Source organism: Electrophorus electricus, chromosome 17, assembly GCF_041902795.1.
Source record: "Electrophorus electricus isolate QZ-2024a chromosome 17, ASM4190279v1, whole genome shotgun sequence".
Classification (NCBI taxonomy): domain Eukaryota; kingdom Metazoa; phylum Chordata; class Actinopteri; order Gymnotiformes; family Gymnotidae; genus Electrophorus; species Electrophorus electricus.
In genome coordinates, this window is record NC_137513.1 from 10058087 (window position 1) to 10079930 (window position 21844).

Here is a 21844-nt window from a genome sequence, read left to right on the forward strand (position 1 = left end):
GTTATCTGTGATGGTACTTCCCAGATGATTTGCTATCATTTACCTCCCCAATTCTTTTTCAATGCAATTTTTTTTTTTATTTCCAGCTTTGCGTTGAAGTTTCAAGGGTATAGCTTATAGGGCCACTTCCACTTCAGCTGTGAGTGCCACATCACTGATGAAGTCGAAGTCTACAAGGTTTAGTGTGTGCTGTCCAAGTGATATCATTTCATAAACTGTCTGCCACCCAGCACATAACAAAATCCATTGCTATGAGGAATAGGACTGGTGATAGAATGCATCCTTGATGCACTCTGTTCTCAGTATGGAATTTGCCTGTAAACCCATCTTTCATTTTAACACAGCAAGTTGAGTTGAGGTGTAAGTTCCCAAAAAATGTCAATGAAGTGTTCTAGGATATCTGTGTACTACACAATCATTCTTGCTGAAAGCCAACCTGTTCTTCACATAGTCAAAATGAGGCAGCAGAATTTTCCCAGAACAGATAGTGACATGATTCCCAGCCAATATACTAGTACTCGTTTAATAAAAACATTACTTTATGAGAACTTTGAATATGCTAGTGTAACATTACTAAATATCCCAACTATGTGTTTTAATATCAGCAAAGATTGAATGCCAGTGTTTAAGTGGAATAAATCATAACTGCTACTAAAGAGTTGCTGATGGTGAAGTATTTTATTACAAAAGGTAAATTGTATGCTCTTATTGTTTTTAGACCAGGTGCTTTAGAGCAGGTGTAAAGAATGCTAACATAAAATAATGATTTCATTCTTATCCTTTGTTCATTCTTATCATTCTTATGATTATTTGGAGGTAATTGTCTTCTGTTGTTTTGCCAATTACACAAAAAGGTTTGAATGCATGTCCTACATCCATTAAAACAAAAATGTTTAATTTACATTTGACAGCAATTATGGTGATATAAATATGAATCACCCAGGTTAAAACTGAGCTCTTGACAGAAGGGATCCAAATGCAAGAGGTATTTATTGACACTGGAAACTGATAGAAGAAGAATGGTGACAAGTAACTCAAGTGAAGAGGTTTGTTTGTTTATGTAATCCAAAAGGGGGAAGTTCACCTAGGAGAGTAGGACCTCTTAAATGGACCCAAATGTAGATGAGGTGGAACAGGGACAGGGGATCGGAAAAAAGAAGGACAACTGAAAAGAAACCAGGCATCTTGGACAGGATTCCAATCAAAGTAGCAGATGACATAACGTACGGCAATACACTACTGTGTAGGTAAGGGGAACTTGGGCGGAATCAACTTAGGAAGAAAGTGTGGGAGGTGCTTGGTGGAGACACAGGGCAGGAAGGGAACTGGGGGTTCAGCCAGATGGGATGGGTTTACTGTAGCGCTGGGCGATATGTCAAAAATAGCAACACGATATTTTTTGTTCCCCATATTGTGCAATATCAATATTTATCCCCATATATCATTTCATAATGCTGCCGGCTTAAAGAGCATCCTGCTAATGATTGAATATAGTTTATCAGCAAATATACAATAATATAAATATTTAGCTGTGCAAACATGCTTTATCTGCCTTAAACTTTATTTTAACAAAATAAAGTAATATAAATTATGTACTGGTTTCACATCGCTCAGATATTTTAAAGATAGAAATCTGTGTAAAAATTGCAAAATGTAAACACCATTAACCAGTCCTTATGTTATATATGTGCATGTTATATAATTGATAACTTTCAAATGTCACAGGAAAGGTATTTGGGTTATTTTCAGAGTGTCAAAATTGTGATATCCTTTTTAATTGCTTTTCATTTGGGGCCATGGCCGCCAAACATTTATCACTTTGATGTGCAATCCAAAACGGACTGACTGGATGTCGTCGCTTTTATTTCTGCTGTATGATAGACTGTTACATCTATACTTTTCGAATTTAGAAAAATGTCAAAAGCCTATCATGATTATCGACATAAATTGTATCGCGATTCTGCTTTGAGATTGTTTTATCACCCAGCAATAGTTTACGAGTAGGCAAACAACAACAAAAAAGCCCCACTAGCCTTGCCTGATCTAGGAAGCAAAGCAGGGACCACCCAAGTGAGGGACCCTCATAGAACAGGCGGGAAAGACGAGCAGACAGTCTCATACCTGCGAATATCGATTACCAGCGAGTTTAGGGTACATGCTGCACAAGTAAATACTTCGCAGACTGTCATTATAGTATTATAGGGTGGGACGACCTGAAGGAAAACAGGCTAACAAGCACTGATTAGTTTCTGGCTAGTGGCCTCCCTCTGGTGGCTGCCACTTGGTACCGCAAGCCAGCCCTTACATTATGTTTGTGCATTGCATTAGATAAGGTTATATAGTCTAGTGTACTGAAAATGTAGCAAAACCGCAGTTATAATCCAATTTTGGTTACATCTTGTGATCTTGAACACTATTTAATATGAACTCAAAACTGCCAGCTACATAAAGTCAGTGGTAATAAAATAAATTAAGAAACACAAGCATACATCCATAATATAGAAAGCACTGCAAACACCAGCTTTATTTGGATGCTTTATTTGTTATTGGTTAACTAAGTCTATCAGACTAGACAGTTATAAATTTAACGAAAAGATGCAGAAATATTCTGCGTTGGTGCAGCAAATGCCATTTCTGCATCGAACTGGATCTACACAGGCTCCCGCCTTAAATGTGCAGCCGGAACTTCAAGACTACAAAAAACAAAAGAAAAAACCCCCCATTAAATGTTTGTATGATTACGAAATACAATAAGTACAATGTGGGGGTTAATTCCTGTTCTACAACAAAGCTTGTAGCCAGGTAAGTAGTCAGCGTAATATGAGTCAATGTAAGATATTTAATCTATTGTACCTTTATTTTGTAACACGGAGAGAAGCGAATATTGTTTCCACTGCGTAGCGACAGAGACATTGTATTTACATGCAATGCAGGTATTATGAGGGCAGGGAGGGTACTAGCAGAAGACCTCAGAGTGCTTTGATGCAGCAGAGATTGCCTAGAGGACAGCAGACTCGGGGCATGTTGGACATCGAGGAATATGAGGCATTGCTGGACGAGTGTACCTAAGGGATAACATAGACTGGGACAACAAAGGAAAACAAAACAAAGCACTGGTGCAGATAATCTGAGGATTGGGAGCAGGGAATGTGTGAGGTTTTCAATGGCCGATACAGAAAGATGCAAAAATAGCTCATTTTGAAATCATTGCTTCTCTGATGTCATGAGAACAAACTAATTTACTTATCGCTGCCTATACAGTTTACAGCAGTTTAACTCCGCCCACTTACATTGCTGTTCTCATGCATGTTTCAGCTGAGTGCTTTTTGAATACAGGTCAGCCAATTAGAACAGAGATCAACAGCCTGTTTAATTCATAGAGATAAAGAGAGGTTGGAAAATGGTTGTATAGAAATTAATTATGACTGTTGATGGAATATAAAGCCACATAAACATTGTCTGTGTACATCAAGGAAAAATATAAAATAAAAGAAAAATGTAGGCCCATTAAATCAACATTTATTTAACACTTATTGTGTGCTTTGTCTCTGCTTAAGTAGATCTGCACACTGTCTGCAGTGTACTTATTTTAGATAAATTAAATAAACTAAAATGTTCTCAAGTTTTCTAAACACTAAACTTTGTTTAAAAATCTTTGGCTGATGCTGATGATCTCAAAATGGCATTTAATTAGCCTGATTATTTGGCTGACTAAATAATCAGTCGCCCATTAGTGGAGTCTCATTTGCAATTTGTACAGAACTGGCTGACTGGCATTTTATTTAATTGAAACCATTTCATTAACCTACAAACCCATAGTTAACATCTTCAGTAGTTCTTGACTGGCTGGATCAGATGCATTAGTACTAAGAATGGAAATGCAGGTTGGAACTAATTCCTGCAGAATAGGTCTCCAGGTTGAGGGTTTGCAACCATTGATTTAAAAAATCAAACAACAGATAGTACACCAACTCATTTAGGTCTTACAAGCAAATACTCTGGCCACTATACTACTATTCAATAAAGTGCAATTCATTACAATTTATCGTATAGGTAAGGGATCATCTGAAGTGCATAACTGAATTAAATACTTGAACATTCAGCATGATCAAGAAGAACAGATCCTGAAAATATATATTTTTGTAAGACAAGATACAGTCTGAACTAAAGGTTGGTTGTAAATATATACTTCAAATGTATGCAAATATATACTTAAGTGTAACGTGGCATGCCACAGGGTGAGGGGCAGGACACACAGACTCCAGCGACTGGGACGTACATTTATTTACATGAACACAAAACGATAACAGCACTCACAAGGATTACGAACATTAACAAGAACATGAAATGGTTAACAATAAACATGCATATGTTTAGCAACAAACACTATATCAAAACCTTACATCCACAATGACCAACAATCCTGTTGGCCAACCCACGTGACTCGCGGGAGGTGAGCGTTCCGTGACAAACCTGTGAGAGTTAACACCACTTCCACAAAATTTTAACTATTTCATCAGGGCTTTAAAAATATATGTGACTTGGGCAGTTTAACACCATGAATTTTTATATTCTTCATTGACCCTCATTGTTACTGCTCATTGTGTGTGCGATGAGCTTGTGTCCATGGATACAGTTCAAACTCCAGGTATAAGGGCTTCTGGTGACTTGTTCAGGTATCATTTGTGTATGCTCTCATCAGGTATCAAATAGTATGCTCTTCCACATATAATGGCCAGCCATGCTGTCTTAGAGGACATGTCAAGCAACTTGTAATTTAAGATCAAATAATATGCATTGTATTCAAACATCAATGACGTATCTGACATTGTGTCCTCGTCTTTATCTTCTAATGATTATTAGCTTGATGTAGGCTCCACAAAATCATCAGGCAAACCCTGTGGAAATCAGCCTTCTTTCAGTGATCTCTAGAATGAAACAACTATAAGACTAGCACTGTTTATATGTTCTGAGTTTGCCAGGAGTGGAGGGATTCCCGCTTTGAGAATTGGTTCCTCACAACGCTTCTTTGTTGTGCTCTCAGATAGTTTGTCATCGTCACCGCCCCCTTTGGCTCACTTTTAAGGACCTGGACCCAGATTCTCTGTAGAACTGATTTAATGTAAACCTCTGGGTGACAACACCTGTTAGAAAAAGTGCTACACAAATAAATTTTAAATTGTATTTTAATTTGAATAAGCCTATCTCTTAAGGAAATATAGTAGCTATATGAAAAAAAAACTATATGAAATACATTTACTTTACATTTTCTTTACTGTCAGTTCTGTTTGATTTCACTTGGATCACATATGATATGAGATTAGGCAGATATATGGGAATATGGCATACGATTCTGTAACAAATTGATTTGATACACTGCTTTTTTCATCATTCAAGTGTTCTAGATAAGAAGCATTGGTTATAAGTTTAGGTTGTTTCATGATTTGGTAAACTAGAATTTATTTAATAGACTTAGATGGGGAGCTGTTGAGTGAGCTCTAAGACCAGCTGACACAGAAGACTATTTTCGGAATTCGCACTTGGATGACTTTTAAAATAGAGATTATTCTTTGTAATATCGAAGGAAAATGACCACTTCTGCTTTGCATGCATATTTGACATCTCATCTAGCAGCTATCAATTGTCCGTCTGTTTCTTTGGAGTGCGTCTGGTTCTCTTTACCCCGTCCCTTCCCCCTTCTACCAGACTCTTTACCAGCAGACCTGTCACCATGACAACCTCAAGCTTTGAGTGGCCCACGAGAGCGATTCTCTGTCGTCGTGCTGTCTCCTCTCCCTTCCTTTCTTTTACTCCCTGTGCTCTGTCCTCTGTCATCAAGAACAGGAGAAGAGGAGAGCTGAACGGGGACGGACCGATCGCAACACGGGACTGATCGCGGCCATCGCTCTGTGTGAGTTTGCCTGCGGGAGGGTTTATGTCTGCCGGCCGCTCGGGCACACACGCTCACATGCATGCACACATAGATTTGTGACATAAGAGATTGCAGATTTCTGGATATGTACCTGAGATGTATGCTGGGTTATTCGTGGATATGTGAGAGCTGAACATTATTGAAAAGTCACGTGTTATTAGTTGGGAAAAAGAAAAGCAGACAAAAAGCATGATAGAGGATAAAAATTCATGTAGAGAGAGAGAATAGGACAGAGAGGGAGGCGGCCGGACAGATAACAGACTGAATGGGAAGAGGGGAGGAGAGAGAAAAAGACCAGAAGAGCCTGAGATAAAGAACACTTTATTTGAAGGGGACTACGTACGTATTTCATTAATATTTCATAACATTTCATAACACACATAGTGATCATAGTGGTAGGATTATGTCAGGTTAGATCAAGGAAAACATTGTGTCTCATTACACAAAGATGTGATCAGATAACCTGTTTATTAATCCGATGACATGTTTATTAAGCTATATATAACCATTTCATAAGTTATGTATGACACTGTCTAAAGCTGCCTTAGTGTGAAAAACAATTGAGATGCCAGTCAACAGCTTTAAATAGGTTTGCTATGAAGCTATGCACAGTTTGTATTAACCTTTGCCGAACTCATCATCAGTGTCAGACCATTTTCTGACTATTCTGTACAGCAGTAACACTGACTTGTGCAGAAACTCCAGCAACATTGCTGTGCCAGATACGCTCATACTAATGCAAACTCTGCTGCCATGCCTCTATGATGTTGCTGCTTTTTCACTGCTGTGATGAGAATGATTTACAATTGGTCAGAAATAAATAGAATGGAGGGCGGCTGTCAAGTTGAGCATGCCAGCGGATGGGCTGACTGCACTCTGTGATGCTATAGCTATAGTTGTCACGGTTGGCCAGAGAGGACACACCCACTTTAGATAGGGACCGTCCTACACCCCTGCTTCATTTCCGATCACCGGAGTGTTAATCAATTACACCTGTGCATACGTGTCTTTACTATTTAAACCTACAGGTCTCTGGAGAAGGCGCTGCACATTAGTGGAGTAAGCCAGACGGGAGACTTATCCCGTGCATCACTTCCCAGATCCTCATGTTAAGAATACTTGGGTTTTTTTGTGCATTTTGTGAGTGTTTTTATTTGACCATGGAAAATAAAGACCTCTCTAGCTCGACCTTGCCTCTTGCTTCCTCTGTGCCGTCGCTACCGTCACAGAATGTGCAGCCACCAGGAAGCGAAGCAAGTAGCCCCGACTGGGCTCACCTGTTTGCAATACAGATGACGGCCCTGGATCAGCAGAAGCAGGAAATTGCAGAGGTCCGGTCATTAGTGCAGAGTCTCGGTCAATGCATGAATCGCCTGACTACGAGTTCCGAACAGCGAGTGACCCCTTCCATCACCCCTAATCAGGAGGAAGTGACGTGTATGATCGCCACTCCCGAGGCTTACTGGGGAGACCCTGAAGGTTGTGAGGGCTTTATTGCCCAATGCTAACTTTTTTGGGGGTATCAGTCCCATTTACCAGATCACGCTAAAGTGGCATTTATGATTTCCCAGCTCACGGGTAAGGCTCACGTTTGGGGAACAGCCTTAGTGGTTAATTCGTCTGATAAACAATTACCGCGGATTCGTAGAGGAGCTGAAAGCAGTGTTTTACCACCCACGGCAATGAAGACTCTGCGGGCAAGCACTACTTTGTTTGAAGCAGGCAATGGGGTCCGCTTCGGAGTATGCAACGGAGATGCGGACACTAGCCGCGGGAACGCGCTGGATTGAACCGGCTTAGGTGAATGCGTTCCTCGGCGGTTTGAGGGCAGAGCTGCAAGCAGAGTTGGCTTGCAAACAGGAGACTACCAAGCTGAACAAGATTATCCACCTCGCAATCACCTACGACCACCTCCTACAGGAACGAAGGCGTCACCTCCACCGAGGGTTTTCGACTCGGAGAGGGATCTTGACGCCCAGTAAGGTTTCAGTTTCAGAGGAGCCTATGCAACTGGGCATGGCTGGGGTAAGAAGCATGCCAGGAGAACAAAGGAGGAGTGGCAATACGATGAGTTACTCTCCGAACCCATCGTTGTGTAGGATACCAGTTAAGGTAACCCACGAGCGAGGTGTGCTTTCGACCCTTGCACTGGTCAATTCTGGGGCCGCCGGTGACGTTACGGACTGGGGTTTCATGAAAAAATTAGGAACAAGAGCCATAGCCTTACCTTCTCCCCTTGCATTCAGGCACTTGATGGAGGACTGGTGGGGTTACGATACATCTCACATCACTCCTCGGTGAGCCTCAAGACTGGGGGTGGGGGCACGTTGATCAAAAGGCATTCTACCTCATATCCTCCCCTGCTCACTCTATCACGCTGGGTTTACCATGGCTGCGTCGCCATAACCTGCACCTGTTGTGGAACAAGAACCGCGTCCTCCATTGGGCGCCATCTTGTGAAGGGCAATGTTTTCCACAAAACATTGGAGGGTGTGTCTCCAGGCGACTTCCATAGAGAGCCCAGAGGCTGATAAGCAGGTCACCATTCCCCGAGAGTATGAGGATCTGGCACAAGTGTTCAGTACCACCAAGGCCACACAGCTCCCACCCCACTCCCCATTGTGACTAGGATTGTGCCATTCCTCTTAAGGAGGGGGCAGTACCTCCCAGAAGCCGAGTCTATCCTCTCTCCCTGGAGCAGGAGCAAGCGATGGGACAGTATGTAAGAGTAAGCCCTGGAACAGGGATGTATCCATCCCTCTATGTCTCCAGCCTCAGCCAGCATTTTCTTCATGAAAAAAAAAGACAGGGCTCTAAGACCCTGTGTGGACTATCGGGGCATCAATAAGATGCTTATACAATACCCGTATCCCCTTCCCCTAGTTCCTGCTGCGCTGGAACAAAGAAGGGGAGCTAGGTACTTCACTAAACTCGATTTACGCAGTGCATATAAGGATTAGACAGGGAGACGACTGGAAGATGGCGTTTAGTACATCTTTAGGGCATTATAAACACCTAGTCCTACCCTACAGTCTGGCCACAGCTCCCTCTGTGTTCAAAGCATACATTAATGAGGCCCTAAAGGAGTTCTAGGCTAGATCCGTTGTCACTTACATCGACCACATTCTGATCTATTCCACCTCCTGGGACCGACATGTATGTGAAGTGCGTACCGTTCTCCAGACTCTGTTGAGGAATTTCCTATATTGCAAAGCGGAAAAATGTGAATTCCACAAGAAAGAGATAAACCTCCTGGGCTACGTTATTCAAGAAGGTAGCGTGCGTATGCAGTCAGCTGAGGTAGAGGCAGTTAAGGCCTGGCTGAGACCCCATATGTGTAGAGCTTTACAGCCTTTTCTGGGGTTTGATCATTTCTACAGGCACTTTAAGTCTTTCAGTACACTAACTCAGCCCCTCATGGATCTACTCCGGGGTCAGAACAAGTGACTGAACTGGAATCCCAGGGCAAAGAGATCCTTTGAGGAGCTCAAAAACGCCTTCTCCTCTGCACCGGTGCTGCGACAACCCGATCCAAGAAAACCTTTCGTGGTGGACGCGTCAAATGTAGGTGTGGGAGCTGTGCTGTGGCAACAACAGGCTAAAGGAGGTAAATTACACCCCATAGCCTACTTTTCCCGTAAGTTGAATCCGACCCAACAGAATTATGGAGCTGGAGACCGCGAATTGCTAGTCATGAAACTTGCGTTCGAGGAGTAGAGGCACTGGCTAGAGGGAGCTCGTCACCTTTTTACAGGGATCACCGATCACAAGAACCTCAAATACCTCCAGAACATGAAGAGGATGAACTCCAGGTCGCTCTTTTCACGTTTCAATTTCCGAGTTACCTATAGATCAGGGGAGAAGAGCAAGAGGGCAGACACGCTCTCATGCCTATACAACGCCGAGGCACAAGCGGCCTGTTTAGAACCTGTTCTTCCCTCATCTTGCTTCCTGGTGTCGCTAAGCTGGGAGATCGACATGCAAATTGAAGCGGCTAACCCTCATCCACAATGTCCACCCAATTGCCTATATGTGCCACCAAAACTTCATGACTCCCTCATCATGTGGGCACATACCTCAATGGGAACTGGCCATCCGGGGGTCCACACGTACCGCCCAGTTACTAGGTGCACGCTACTGGTGGCCAGCCCTGAACAGGGATGTAGTGAGGTTCGTGGCTTCATGCGCGGATTGTGCACATAGCAAAATGCCACGTACTCCTCCCGCAGGTAAGCTGCGCCTGTGGTCTCATCTCGGATTTTATTTTGGATTTGCTTGCATCGGAGGGTAATACAGTGATCCTCACAATAGTAGATTTTCGAAGATGGTCCAATTTGTTCCCTTGGCAGGTCTACCCACGGCTTGGGCAATGGCGGATTCACTCCTCCATCGTGTCTTTCGACAGTTTGGCCTACCAGAGGATATCGTTTCCGACAGGGGACCACAGTTTACTTCACGGGTATGGAAGGAACTACTGGGAAAGCTGAATATAATGTCTGGCTACCATCCCCAGGCCAACGGTCAGGAGGAGAGCTAACCAGGAACTGGGTAAGGTCCTCTGACGATATAGCCAACGACACCCAGAAACGTGGAGCACTTGCCTCGCGTGGGCAGAATATGGGCAGAATTCTCTGCATCATACAGGAACTGGACTAACCACATTTGAGTGTGTGCTAGGGTACTAACCGCCACTCTACCCTTGGAACCCCCCTACCTCGGATCAGCCTGCAGTGGAACAGTGGTGACTACGCAGCAAACAAGTGTGGGAAGAGACACACCAGCACCTGCGCAAGGCAGTTGCCACTTACACGCGGAAAGCCAACAGAAGACGTGGAGAGACTCCCCAGTATGTGATGGGGCAAAAGGTGTGTGTAGCTACAAAGGACGGCCGAGTAGGATCTACTGGAAAGCTGGACGCGAAGTACGTAGGTCCCCCACTTTAGATAGGGACCGTCCTACACCCCTACCTCGTTCCAGATCACCGAAGGCACTGCACATTAGTGGACTAAGCCAGATGGGAAACTCATCCCGTGCATTGCTTCCCAGATCCTCATATTAAGAATACTTGTTTTTTTTGTGCATTTTGTGAGTGTTTTTATTTGACCATGGAAAATAAAGACCTCTCTAGCTCGACCTTGCGTCTTGCTTCCTCTGTGCCGTCGCTACCATCGCAATAGTGTAATATAGGAGAGGTGTATGTACAGTGGATTCAGAAGGTATTCACACCACTTGTTGCACACTTTATTTTGTTTGTGGATTTAAATTTTTGTGGATATAATTACTATTTTTAACAATCAATCTACACCTAATCACCCACGATGAAGTAAAACATGTTTTATGGACTGATATTTTATTCACAAAAGTATTTGGAGCCATTACTGTGGTATTGAGAACTGTAGTCTGGTACATCCTGTTTACTTTAACTCTCTTTGAGATGTGTCTAGAGCTCAGTTGGAGTTCACCTGTTGCAATGAAGAAAAGGAATGTAAAAGAATGCAATAAAGTGTCAAAATTCAGGGGTGCAAAGCTTGTAGCGTGTACCCATTAAGACTTGTAGCTGTAATTGCTGCCAAAGGATACTTGGATACTTTTGTGAATAAACTATTTTAGTTTTTATTAATTTTTGAAAGTTTCTAATCATGTTTTCACTTACATTTATTTTGTTCACTTTAATTCTCAATTTAATTTTGGTTGATTAAGTGTAGATTGATGGGTAAAATGCAATATTAGCCATTCAAGATCACATCCACAACACGATGAACGAGTATTCAACAAGTAAAGGGGTATGAATACTTTTAGAAACCAATATATAAATTAAACCAATAAGCCAGGAGAAGTTGAAAAAACCCCATTTTTAAATAGAATGGAAAACTAGAATTTGAAAAAAAAAATATACAGATGCTATAGAAATATTATTAACAAAAATCGCAATTATGAAGTCTCACACCAAGCAATGTCATTTGTTAACAGCAGTCTGTGGTTTCCAAACTACGTGACAGTTTTAAAGATTCAACTGGGAACTCAACTGATATCTATAGTCATATATGTATATATCATGTATTTTACCATGTTTCAAATGTGGCTCCACCAATCAGATTTTAGAACACGAACTATTAGTTTAATAAAATAAAATAGAAGACCCAGGGAGCTAAGAATAAACCAGAGATTTACCCTAGTTAAAGGAGTTTTACTCTGCTTCATGTCATGCATAATAACAACACCACCTTGAGTGGCTTATGTTTTCATATATTTTTGATTTATCATAATGTGCTATGCTGTTTCATTGGTTTGCTTTATTACCACCATATAAACTTTAATGTTTAATCTTTCTGAAGTAAAGCACTTTGAGAATGAAAAGTGCTATATAAATATAGATTACTATTATTACGGCCTCCTAAACCTATGTGTGTTTGTGTATGTGTTTGTGTGTATGTGTGCTTGCAGGAGTGCGTGCAGTAATAAACCAATGAAAGGAAGAAGACCTTATCACAGAACAGTAAAAGGAGTGAACCAATCAGAAGATGAAAAGGAAAAACAGGTAGTCCAAGAAGAAGATGGTCTCTCTTCCTCATTATGCCCTTTATGTGGGCGTGACTTTGACATGCCCCTCCTCCTCCCCTGTTCACACACATTATGTGGGCGGTGCTTAACAGAGGGGGCAAGGCTAGACAAACACAGACCTGCAGTAAGGGGTGTGTCCTCTCATCCAGTCTGCGCCGTCCTTTGCCCACGTTGTTGCCATGGTGTTGAACTGCCCTGCTTTGATTGGTCATCAGCCATTAGGTGCTTGCCCATTGACCCTACAGTGAGCACTGGTGCTGAATGTGGGGCAGCTGTGTGTCAGCTACCAGAGAGACAACAAGAGGAAGATGAGAATGAGCAGTATGTGAGAACAAATATTACCATGAGATCAGGTGAGTTACCCTACGCTGTATGGCCTTTATGGTTAGCCATTCCTCCAGTGTCGATACTAACCATACTCATAGCAGAGATCAGTTTATTTCAAGAGGATTTTAGTTGTATAGGCCTTTTTATAACTTTTTAAAATAAACTCTGTAAATGTCACACCCACAAAGAGATGCACAATGTAATGATAATAAGAATTATTGATTTTTGTTGATGCTTCTGTTTTAGTGTTATACTCTCAAAGTGCTTAATTAAGAAATATTAAACAAAGATTGTACACAAAACAAATTGATGGTAATACGTTAATGAAATAGCATAAATATTACTACAAGTTCTAAGGCGCAAAGTGAAATAAAATACCCCAATTAGCTAGCCGAGGGGCACAATGGAAATAAATAAATAAATAAAACTTCTTTACAGTATAAACTAGAAATATATTTACATGCAGCCTTAACCAGAAATACTGTCAAAGTAAATACAAGCACATACATACAGACCAGTGCAGGTCTATCATTTGAGAGGAGACGGAGGGGTTCCTTTACGCTGACTACTCATGCATTTAATTTAATCGTGTCAACGGGGTTATCTGCTTGTATATTTGATCTGATACCTATAAAACACTACCAGAGCTGACTGGATAGTACACGTTGCCGTTACATAATTAATATGATTAGTACCTCGATTTTAAGCAGGAAACATAACTTTAATCACTGTAAGTTATCTAATAGCAGGACAATTTCACATCTTTGTAAAAACATTCAACCCCCTTAAAAGTCATCAGTTTTGCCTGAATTAAAAATGACATAGAGATTGTTCTAGCCAGCATTTTTATTATGAATCAATATACTCTTAAGTACATCTTCAAAAACTCTTAATTAATTATTTGTCAGCAGATCTTTAAAAAAATAAAAATAAATAAAAATTGAGAAATACTGATTGCATAAGTACTCAACCCTCTCAGACCACTTGGTGGAACCACATTTTGTTGCAGTAACAGCTTTACTTCTGTTAAAGTAAGTTTCTAAAAGCTTTGAATGCTGGCAGGGTGAGATTTTCACACATTCTTCCTGGCAGATTTGCTGCAGGTTGTTCAGGTCGGTTGGATGACGCTTGTGGACCACAATTTTCAAACAGTGCCACAGATTCTCCAATAGACTGAGATCTGGACTTTGACTTGGTCATTGTAAAACATTCACCTATTTGTTTTTCAGTCAATCCTGTGTTGCTTTGGCCTTGTGTTTAAGGTCATTGTCTTGCTGAAAGTTGAACTTTCTCCCAAGCTGTAGTTTCTTAGCAGACTGAAGTAAGTTGTCTTCTTGTACCTCACTGTATCTTGCACCTTTGGCTCATGTTTCAGGTTTAACAAGACGCCCAGTCCCTGCTGAGGAAAAGCATCATTATAACATGCTGCTGCAATCCCCATACTTCACTGTTGGGATGGTGTTGGTAGAGGAAGCAGCATCAGGACTGCACCAAACTTGGTGTTTTGAATTTGGCCTTATGCTGCATTTTATCTGTGTTACTCAGATGCTTTCTGGCAAACTCCAGAAGTTCTTTGATGTGGATTTCTTCACTAAAAGGTTCATTCTAGCCATTTTTCATACAGGCCAGCTGTATGCAAAGTTCATGATATTGTTGACTGGTGCAACTTTACTCCAGTCTCAGACACTGAACTCTGTAGCGCCTTTAAGGCGATTATTGGTCTCTCTGGCTTTTTGTCACAAATTCTTACTCTGCTGCTGAATTCTGAATGACGGGCTTGTCTATGCAGTGCCTGGGCAGTGTGATTCAGCCTCTTTTTCCTCACAACTGGTCCGGTACCGCTCACTGGGTTGTCCAAACACTTGGATATTATTTTGTAGCTTTTCTGATCTTTTGCATATCTATGCCATTACGTGTAACTTCCTTAAAATGCTCTTCACTCACGCTGAACAATGGTACTTGAATTAAAGGTGTTTTTCATTTCTATAAAGGATTCACTTTTTTAATGATTGACAGGTAGACTGGCCACTTGGAAGCCTCATCAAGGTGTACTCATCGGTGTACTCATCGGGGTCTTTCACCTCTGTCATCTTGGAGCTTCCACAGCATAAGGGTTGATCTTATGCAATCTGCATTTTTCAGTTAGGAGTTTTACCACAAAACAGCCCCATCCAACAATTCAAAATAGCAGCCCTTAATACAGAATGCCATACAGTTGACACAGTTAAGTAATTTTCCACACATTTAAGTCATTTTCCGGCAAATGGTCCAAGTTCACAGCCATATTAGTCGTAATGATGATCATAAAAGATCTAATGATGTCAGCCCATGTTAAGTGGTTCTTAAAGCTAACTGATTCACATGATGGCCCTATTTAACAATATTAATGCTGAATATGATTGGTTATCAGTATGGAAGGAGGCACATTTTTTTGCCTTCCTATGGACTTTTAGTCGCATTTTTGTAAGATGTGAATGGATATACAGAATTGGCATCTCGATTCTGATTAGTATGTTTATGTTACATATTTACCTTCCAGAATAGACTGTAGCCTTCTCAGACTTCTCTGGCATTCAGTTTGAGTTGCAGTGGTTATGTGTTAATCTCTAGTGACTTTACTGAGAAGAAAGTGTAAAATGTATTATGTAAGATAATAATAATAATAATAATAATAATAATATTATTAATAATAATAATAATAATAATTTTACAATAACAGTACAGATGGAGAGAAAAATAACAAAAAAAACCATTAACAAGTATTAACAGAAAAAAGGTGATGAAAAATGTTGAGAAAATAGGTACGTTTTAAGTTGGGATTTGAAAGATGAAAGTGAAGAGCAGAGATGGAGATGCAAGACTGTGCAGAGCTTTGTATGCAAGTGGAAGGAGTTTATATGGAAGGCATTCACTGAGCTTGAACAAAGCAGCTTGTACATTGTTTGACCACACAGTGGTAGGTGTTTTTTTTTAACTATTGCTTACAAATATAGTTCCACAGAGTTCGTAAAGCCGCTGATAGATTCTCATTGCTGGTATGTATATTCTGTCTAAGATGATCATTTCATTAGTGATTTTGAGACAAATTTTTCATTTTTTAACTGTGTTTTTGAAAGAGTATAAGAAGTATACTAAGTGGTATAAGAAGTGGTATAAGAAGTAAACAAATGATCCAACCTTTACCTTGTTGCCTGTTTTCCTGTTACTCTAGATGACTCTGTGGACCTTTCTCACGAAGAGATGGAACGGTCAGTGTCAGGTGTGTTGGAGAATGTGTGCCACCAACTATATATGAAAGTTAAGGAACCATTGGCTAATTGACACATTTTGTCATTTTTAAAATGGAGAGGTAGTAAACAGCTTCTGTAGCTAACAGATTACACAATGAAACAGTCAAACAAAATGCACAGTCTTTTGGCAAAACCTAATGCAGTTATTCCATTTTTCATAGCATAAAAAAATCATATCAAAGTGATCAGTACTGAAATTTGGGCACATTATAGATTCGTACATAACATCCCTTTTGAAAGAAAACAGCTTGCAAAACAAAGTGCAAACACTTTTTGTAACCAACTAAAAGTATTTCAGTTCTTGTATTTGGACACTTTTCCCCACTCTTCTTTGCAGAAGGCCTCAGGTTCTGAGATATTCTTGGCTTGTCTTGCATGCACCACTTGTTTAGGTCAGGGGACTGTGAGGGCCATTTCAAAAGCTTCAGTATGGGTTGCTTCAGGTAGTCCATATGGATTTGGGCATATCTTTGGATCATTATTCTACTATAGAAGCCATCCTCTATTCAGTTTCAGCCTTAACAGATATAGCCAATGTCACTGGAAGCAACACAACCCCACAGTACGGCAGATATTCTCATTCCTTTTTCTCCAAATGTACTTTTGCCGATTGTGGTCTAAAGAGTTCTATTTTGACTTCATCAGTTCACAGCACTTCGTTCCCAAACTCATCTGCCTTGGCTAGCTGTTCTGTTCTGAGTTTGGTGATGAGATCATAAGGAACTCAAAGTCAAGTTTTTTTATATAGCACTATTTACAACACATGGTGGCACAAAACAGCTTTACAAATATTTGGGTTCAAATCTCGAGTAAGCAAGCCATGAAAGTGGCAAGAAAAAACTCCCTGGGTGGAATTAAGAAAGAAAACTTGGAAGGACCAAGACTCAAAAGGGAACCCCAAGGTCTCCTTTTTAGGACTCTTCCATGAAAATTATGTTTGTGTAAACTATGCACAGTGGAACCTTGCACCTCCACACCTGACTCAGATAAATTTTCCTTCAGGTTCTTGGAAATCATATGGTGGCTTTGATTCACCTTTCTTACCAGCATATGTGCAATTTTCTCCAAGAGATTGCTTGGTCTTCCAGATCTCATCTTGACGTCCACAGTTTCCCTGCACTGCCACTGTAGAAACCGAAAGCTGAAAACACTTGGCTATCTTTTTAAAGCCTCCCCCTGACTTGTGGGCATCAATTATTTTCATTTTCAGATCTTTGGACATGGTTGCTGAGTGTTATCGCAAGGTTTGAAGAGTCATAGAATTTATAAAGCTTGGTAATTTTATTCAGCTGACAGTTTACTTACAATTGGTGACAGGCATATTTATTAATCGAGTTCTGAGGAAAAAAAAATCAGCCTTTTCAACTTTTAAGGTGTGTCCAAATTTTTTGCACAGGCCACATTGGTTATTTAGCACAGAGTAATTGTCCTGTTAGGATTTGTCAAAAATGTTGTGGTGTCCGCTAAGAAAGACATTGGTAGTGGGCAAGCAGGAGAGCAGAGTGGAGTAGAGTGTAGGACTCCCAGGATGCCGTTCACTACTCTGCAGCCTTATTTAGTTTACATTTAATGGTTAAAGTTTTCAGATATTAAATAGTTATTAAATAGTTGACTTGTGTGTATGTGCTTAGTTCAGATAGTTGTGCCCTGTTGATGGTTACCATCATTGTGAAGTGTTTTTGTGTTACTGATGCTGCAGTACTGTTTTATGTTTGGTTAGCAGAGGCTGCGTTTGCTACTTCTAATTTTTTGAAAATGACAATGTGTTATTTGGCAAAGAGTGCACAAACCTTTGCATGCATATATATATGTGTGTGTGTGTGTGTGTGTGTGTGTGTGTGTGTGTGTGTGTGTGTGTGTGTCTGTCTGTCTGATGTGTATCTGTTCTAACTACACACAATGATACATAAAAAATATATAATTCATAATTAACAATAAGAACCATATTGGCTCCTATCTTTTTAAAAATTTCTATTTCATCCTATTTTATTAATAAATAAATGCATTTGAAAACTCCCATTCTCTACTCTCTGAACTCCACAGGCCTGTTCTTTGCTCTACACTCAGCTGCCCCGTCCCTCCACCTCACGAACTCCACCCTCACAGCAACCTTCAGGGGTGATACCAGTGCATGGGGCAACTATGGTGATCAGTCTGGGGAGCATGACTCCTCCACTCGCCTCCCTCAGGTCTGTGGCAATGTGGCCATCCACAGAGGCCAGTACTACTGGGAGGTTGATGTGTGTAACAGCGCCCTCTACAGGGTTGGTAAGCTAACAACGTTTCATAGTAAAGTTTAGGCAGGTGGCTATGACTATGTCCTATACTCTACAAGCATTTGTTGACTTTAAGAGTAATGTTGATGAACACAGAGTGTAAGTTGTACATGCTAATGGAATGGAATCCTTACAAAAAAAAACGAAACACTTAGAAATGTAATGAAAGTTGTAGGAAATGTGTTATGACCTATTTATATTGTTCAACAATTGCACAGAACAAATCAAATTAATTTTTGTTTAGATGGGATAAATATTAAGGTATCTGATTCAGTTTGATCAGCCTCTGTTTTGTGCTTAAAGCAGATGAAAAAATACATGCCATATATACATTTTATGTATACAAAATTGTGTGTCTCTTCAAAGGTCTGAAGAAAGCATATTCTCTATCCCAGATAGTTTTTGTGACTTTCTGATTTAAAATCATACTTGTCCCATGAACATGAAATCCATTCCAACTTCAGGAATGTTCATACATAACAATGAATATGTGTAAACATTGTCCTTTATATTTTATATATCCACAAACATAATAATCTTCCCTGAGTACACACACACACACACACACACACACACACACACATACATTCACACACACACACACACACACACACACACACACACACACACACACACACATGTGCATCCATGCACTGCCCTGTAAGTTTAGACACAGTGTGCCTGCGTTTTAATAGTTTTTAACATGCTCTCACGAGTTTTGCCTCATGCAAATCACCAAAGAAATAAACTCTATATATGTTATATATCTTCTGCCAAGGGTGACTGCTTACCAATTTTTTTTTTAAACGTGCTCCTCATTCTCCCCTCACACCCTTGTACTGCCACTTTTGTGACAAAGGAGAAAAACTCAGAAAGACTTTTTAATCTGGGCTTATGTATTGTCCCAAATTTATACTTTAATTAGATCAGCAGAAACATTCATGCCATCTAGTGGTTGTATTTCATGTTGCAGCTACAGGCGTGGCTGAGGCAGTTCTCCCACAGAGCCACAACCTGGCTCCAGGACTATCTGAACATTACAGCCAGGTGCATTAGATTAGGGCTAGAAGTAATAGAATGTATAGCTCTGACCACAGCTAGGCATCTATGGAAATTCACTGATTTAAATTAAGGCAGTTTGGCTTTAGCCTTGAGATGGTACCATACTGCACTTTCATAAATACTAAACCAGTTTGAAGTGCAGTTATGACTCTAAAGAAATCTTTTATTTTAAAAGTGATTCTGCATCTATAAGATGTTGTGTATATGCCTTTACATTTAGGGACCTTGTCTTTGTAAATGCCTTATAGCTCAGGACAACTTTAAGCAGTTGTAAGCTGTTTCGGTAGTTTCTGTTGCTCTAATTACCATGCCTATCTCACATCATACAGGTGTATGCTCATTGGATGGCGACCAGGCATGGTGGTTTGAGAGACGTGGTCCTGCATTCCATGCTGTGTTTGATGGACGGCATGAACTCCTGCCTTCTGTTCCCCCACAGCTGAAGACAGTGGGTGTGTTTTTAAATGTGGGCGGATTTTCTCTCACCTTCCACAACCCATTAACTCAAGAACTTCTTACTGCAATCCCCTCCCACTTCATCCCTCCTCTTTGCCCCGCATTCCAATTGGGCCAGGGCAGGCTCAAGCTCCGCCCAGGCCTGCCACCACCAAGTCACATCTTCTTGAGCTGCAGCACGGCCTACCGGGGACCGGAAGGGGCAGGAGGTGGCCGATGGAAACGAGATGTTGCTTTCAGATCAGTAAGGACTGTCATTCAGAAGTTTGAGGAGATGGCAATGTCAGACTCTGATTCAGGCCTGATGTCCAGTTATAGCTCCAGCTCACAAGCTTCCCTGCCTGAGCCAAACCCAGAGACAGTTCATCCTAATGGCTAATACTGAGGATCCAACAAGTGTTTTGGTGCCTCAACCTACACTGCCCTCTTGTGGCTAATTTCAAAAATACTTCAATTGGACAGTGGTTAACAATAAATAAACTACCAATGATGGGTGGTTAATTATAAATGAACACCGGTGGAGACCAGTTAGCACAACCATAACAATGTCCACAGAACTTGTCCAGCATGATCTCTTTAGAATAATAATGAATGAAAGTGATTTTTCTATATTCCCTAGGAGAAGAGCGATAAAAAAAAAATGATCAATGATCAATAAGCCGATCCTTCCTCCATCCTTAAAGATTTATAAATTTTCCCACATGTTGGATTGTCCAAATGTTTAAAAATTGGCAAAGTGACAAAGATAGAACATATATTGTTTTTTTTTGTTTGTTTTTTTTTGCTGATTGAGACATGCCTGATTCAGCATTGCGTAAATGTGAATTTCTTCACAAAACACAAATCAGGCAGGTCTGTAGGTGTGGGAGTGACTGCTCTGTATTAAGCTAGTGGAGGGCACTCCTCTCGTAGTGTTAGTGTACAGCCTACTGGAGCGCAGTCCTCTCATAGTGTTAGTGTACGGCCTACTGGAGGGCAGTCCTCTCGTAGTGTTAGTGTACAGCCTACTGGAGTGCAGTCCTCTCATAGTGTTAGTGTACGGCCTACTGGAGGGCAGTCCTCTCGTAGTGTTAGTGTACAGCCTACTGGAGTGCAGTCCTCTCATGGTGTTAGTGTACGGCCTACTGAAGGGCAGTCCTCTCATAGTGTTAGTGTACGGCCTAGTGGAGGGCAGTCCTCTCATAGTGTTAGTGTACAGCCTAGTGGAGGGCAGTCCTCATAGTGTTAGTGTACGGCCTACTGAAGGGCAGTCCTCTCATAGTGTTAGTGTACGGCCTAGTAAAGGGCAGTCCTCTCATAGTGTTAGTGTACAGCCTAGAGGAGCGCAGTCCTCTCAGAGTGTTAGTGTACGGCCTAGTGGAGGGCAGTCCGCTCATAGTGTTAGTGTACGGGCTAGTGGAGGGCAGTCCGTTCATAGTGTTAGTGTACGGCCTACTGAAGGGCAGTCCTCTCATAGTGTTAGTGTACGGCCTAGTAGAGGGCAGTCCTCTCATAGTGTTAGTGTACGGGCTAGTGGAGGGCAGTCCTCTCATAGTGTTAGTGTATGGCCTGCATTTGTATATTCAGAAGCTATAAATCACTATCTGTTCAGGATCTGGTCAATCCAAAAGAGAAAATTTCTCTTTCTTTATCTCTCACTTTATCTCTCTCTCTCTCTCTCTCTCTCTCTCTCTCTCTCTCTCTCTCTCTCTCTCTCTCTCTCTCTCATTTGAATGCTTTGGAAGGATCTGTTCATTCTTTCCCTGAACCACCCATGCATTGTTTAACTCACATTTTCAGAATGTCATGCTATTAAATGGTCAGCAGTCACTCATTTTATTCACGCCAGAGAAACAGAGAAACACAGATGATTAGGTTTGTGTGTGTGTGTGTGTGTGTGTGTGTGTGTGTGTAAAGTGTGTGTGTGTGAAGCGCACGTGTGTGTGATTGTTTGTGGAGGG

At 41.1% G+C, this 21844-nt stretch overlaps 1 protein-coding gene across 5 annotated transcripts; it reads left to right on the forward strand.

The window, feature by feature from the left end:
* The first annotated feature begins 5720 nt into the window (after positions 1-5720).
* Positions 5721-21836, forward strand: LOC113580388 (putative E3 ubiquitin-protein ligase MID2). Of its 5 annotated transcripts, XM_081700256.1 has the most exons (6): positions 5721-5911; positions 12377-12470; positions 12739-12846; positions 16032-16079; positions 18154-18378; positions 19778-21836. In XM_081700256.1, exons 3-6 carry the CDS (start codon positions 12837-12839, stop codon positions 20281-20283), a joined length of 789 nt encoding a protein of 262 aa, XP_081556382.1. In that variant the 5' UTR covers positions 5721-5911; positions 12377-12470; positions 12739-12836; the 3' UTR covers positions 20284-21836. The 5 variants fall into 5 exon arrangements, 3 of the variants coding, with proteins under 3 accessions (XP_081556382.1, XP_026870696.2, XP_026870695.2); XR_014117917.1 differs by having other exon boundaries at positions 5722-5911; positions 12377-12846; positions 18154-18374; XM_027014894.3 differs by having other exon boundaries at positions 5722-5911; positions 12377-12846.
* The last annotated feature ends 8 nt before the right edge of the window (positions 21837-21844 follow it).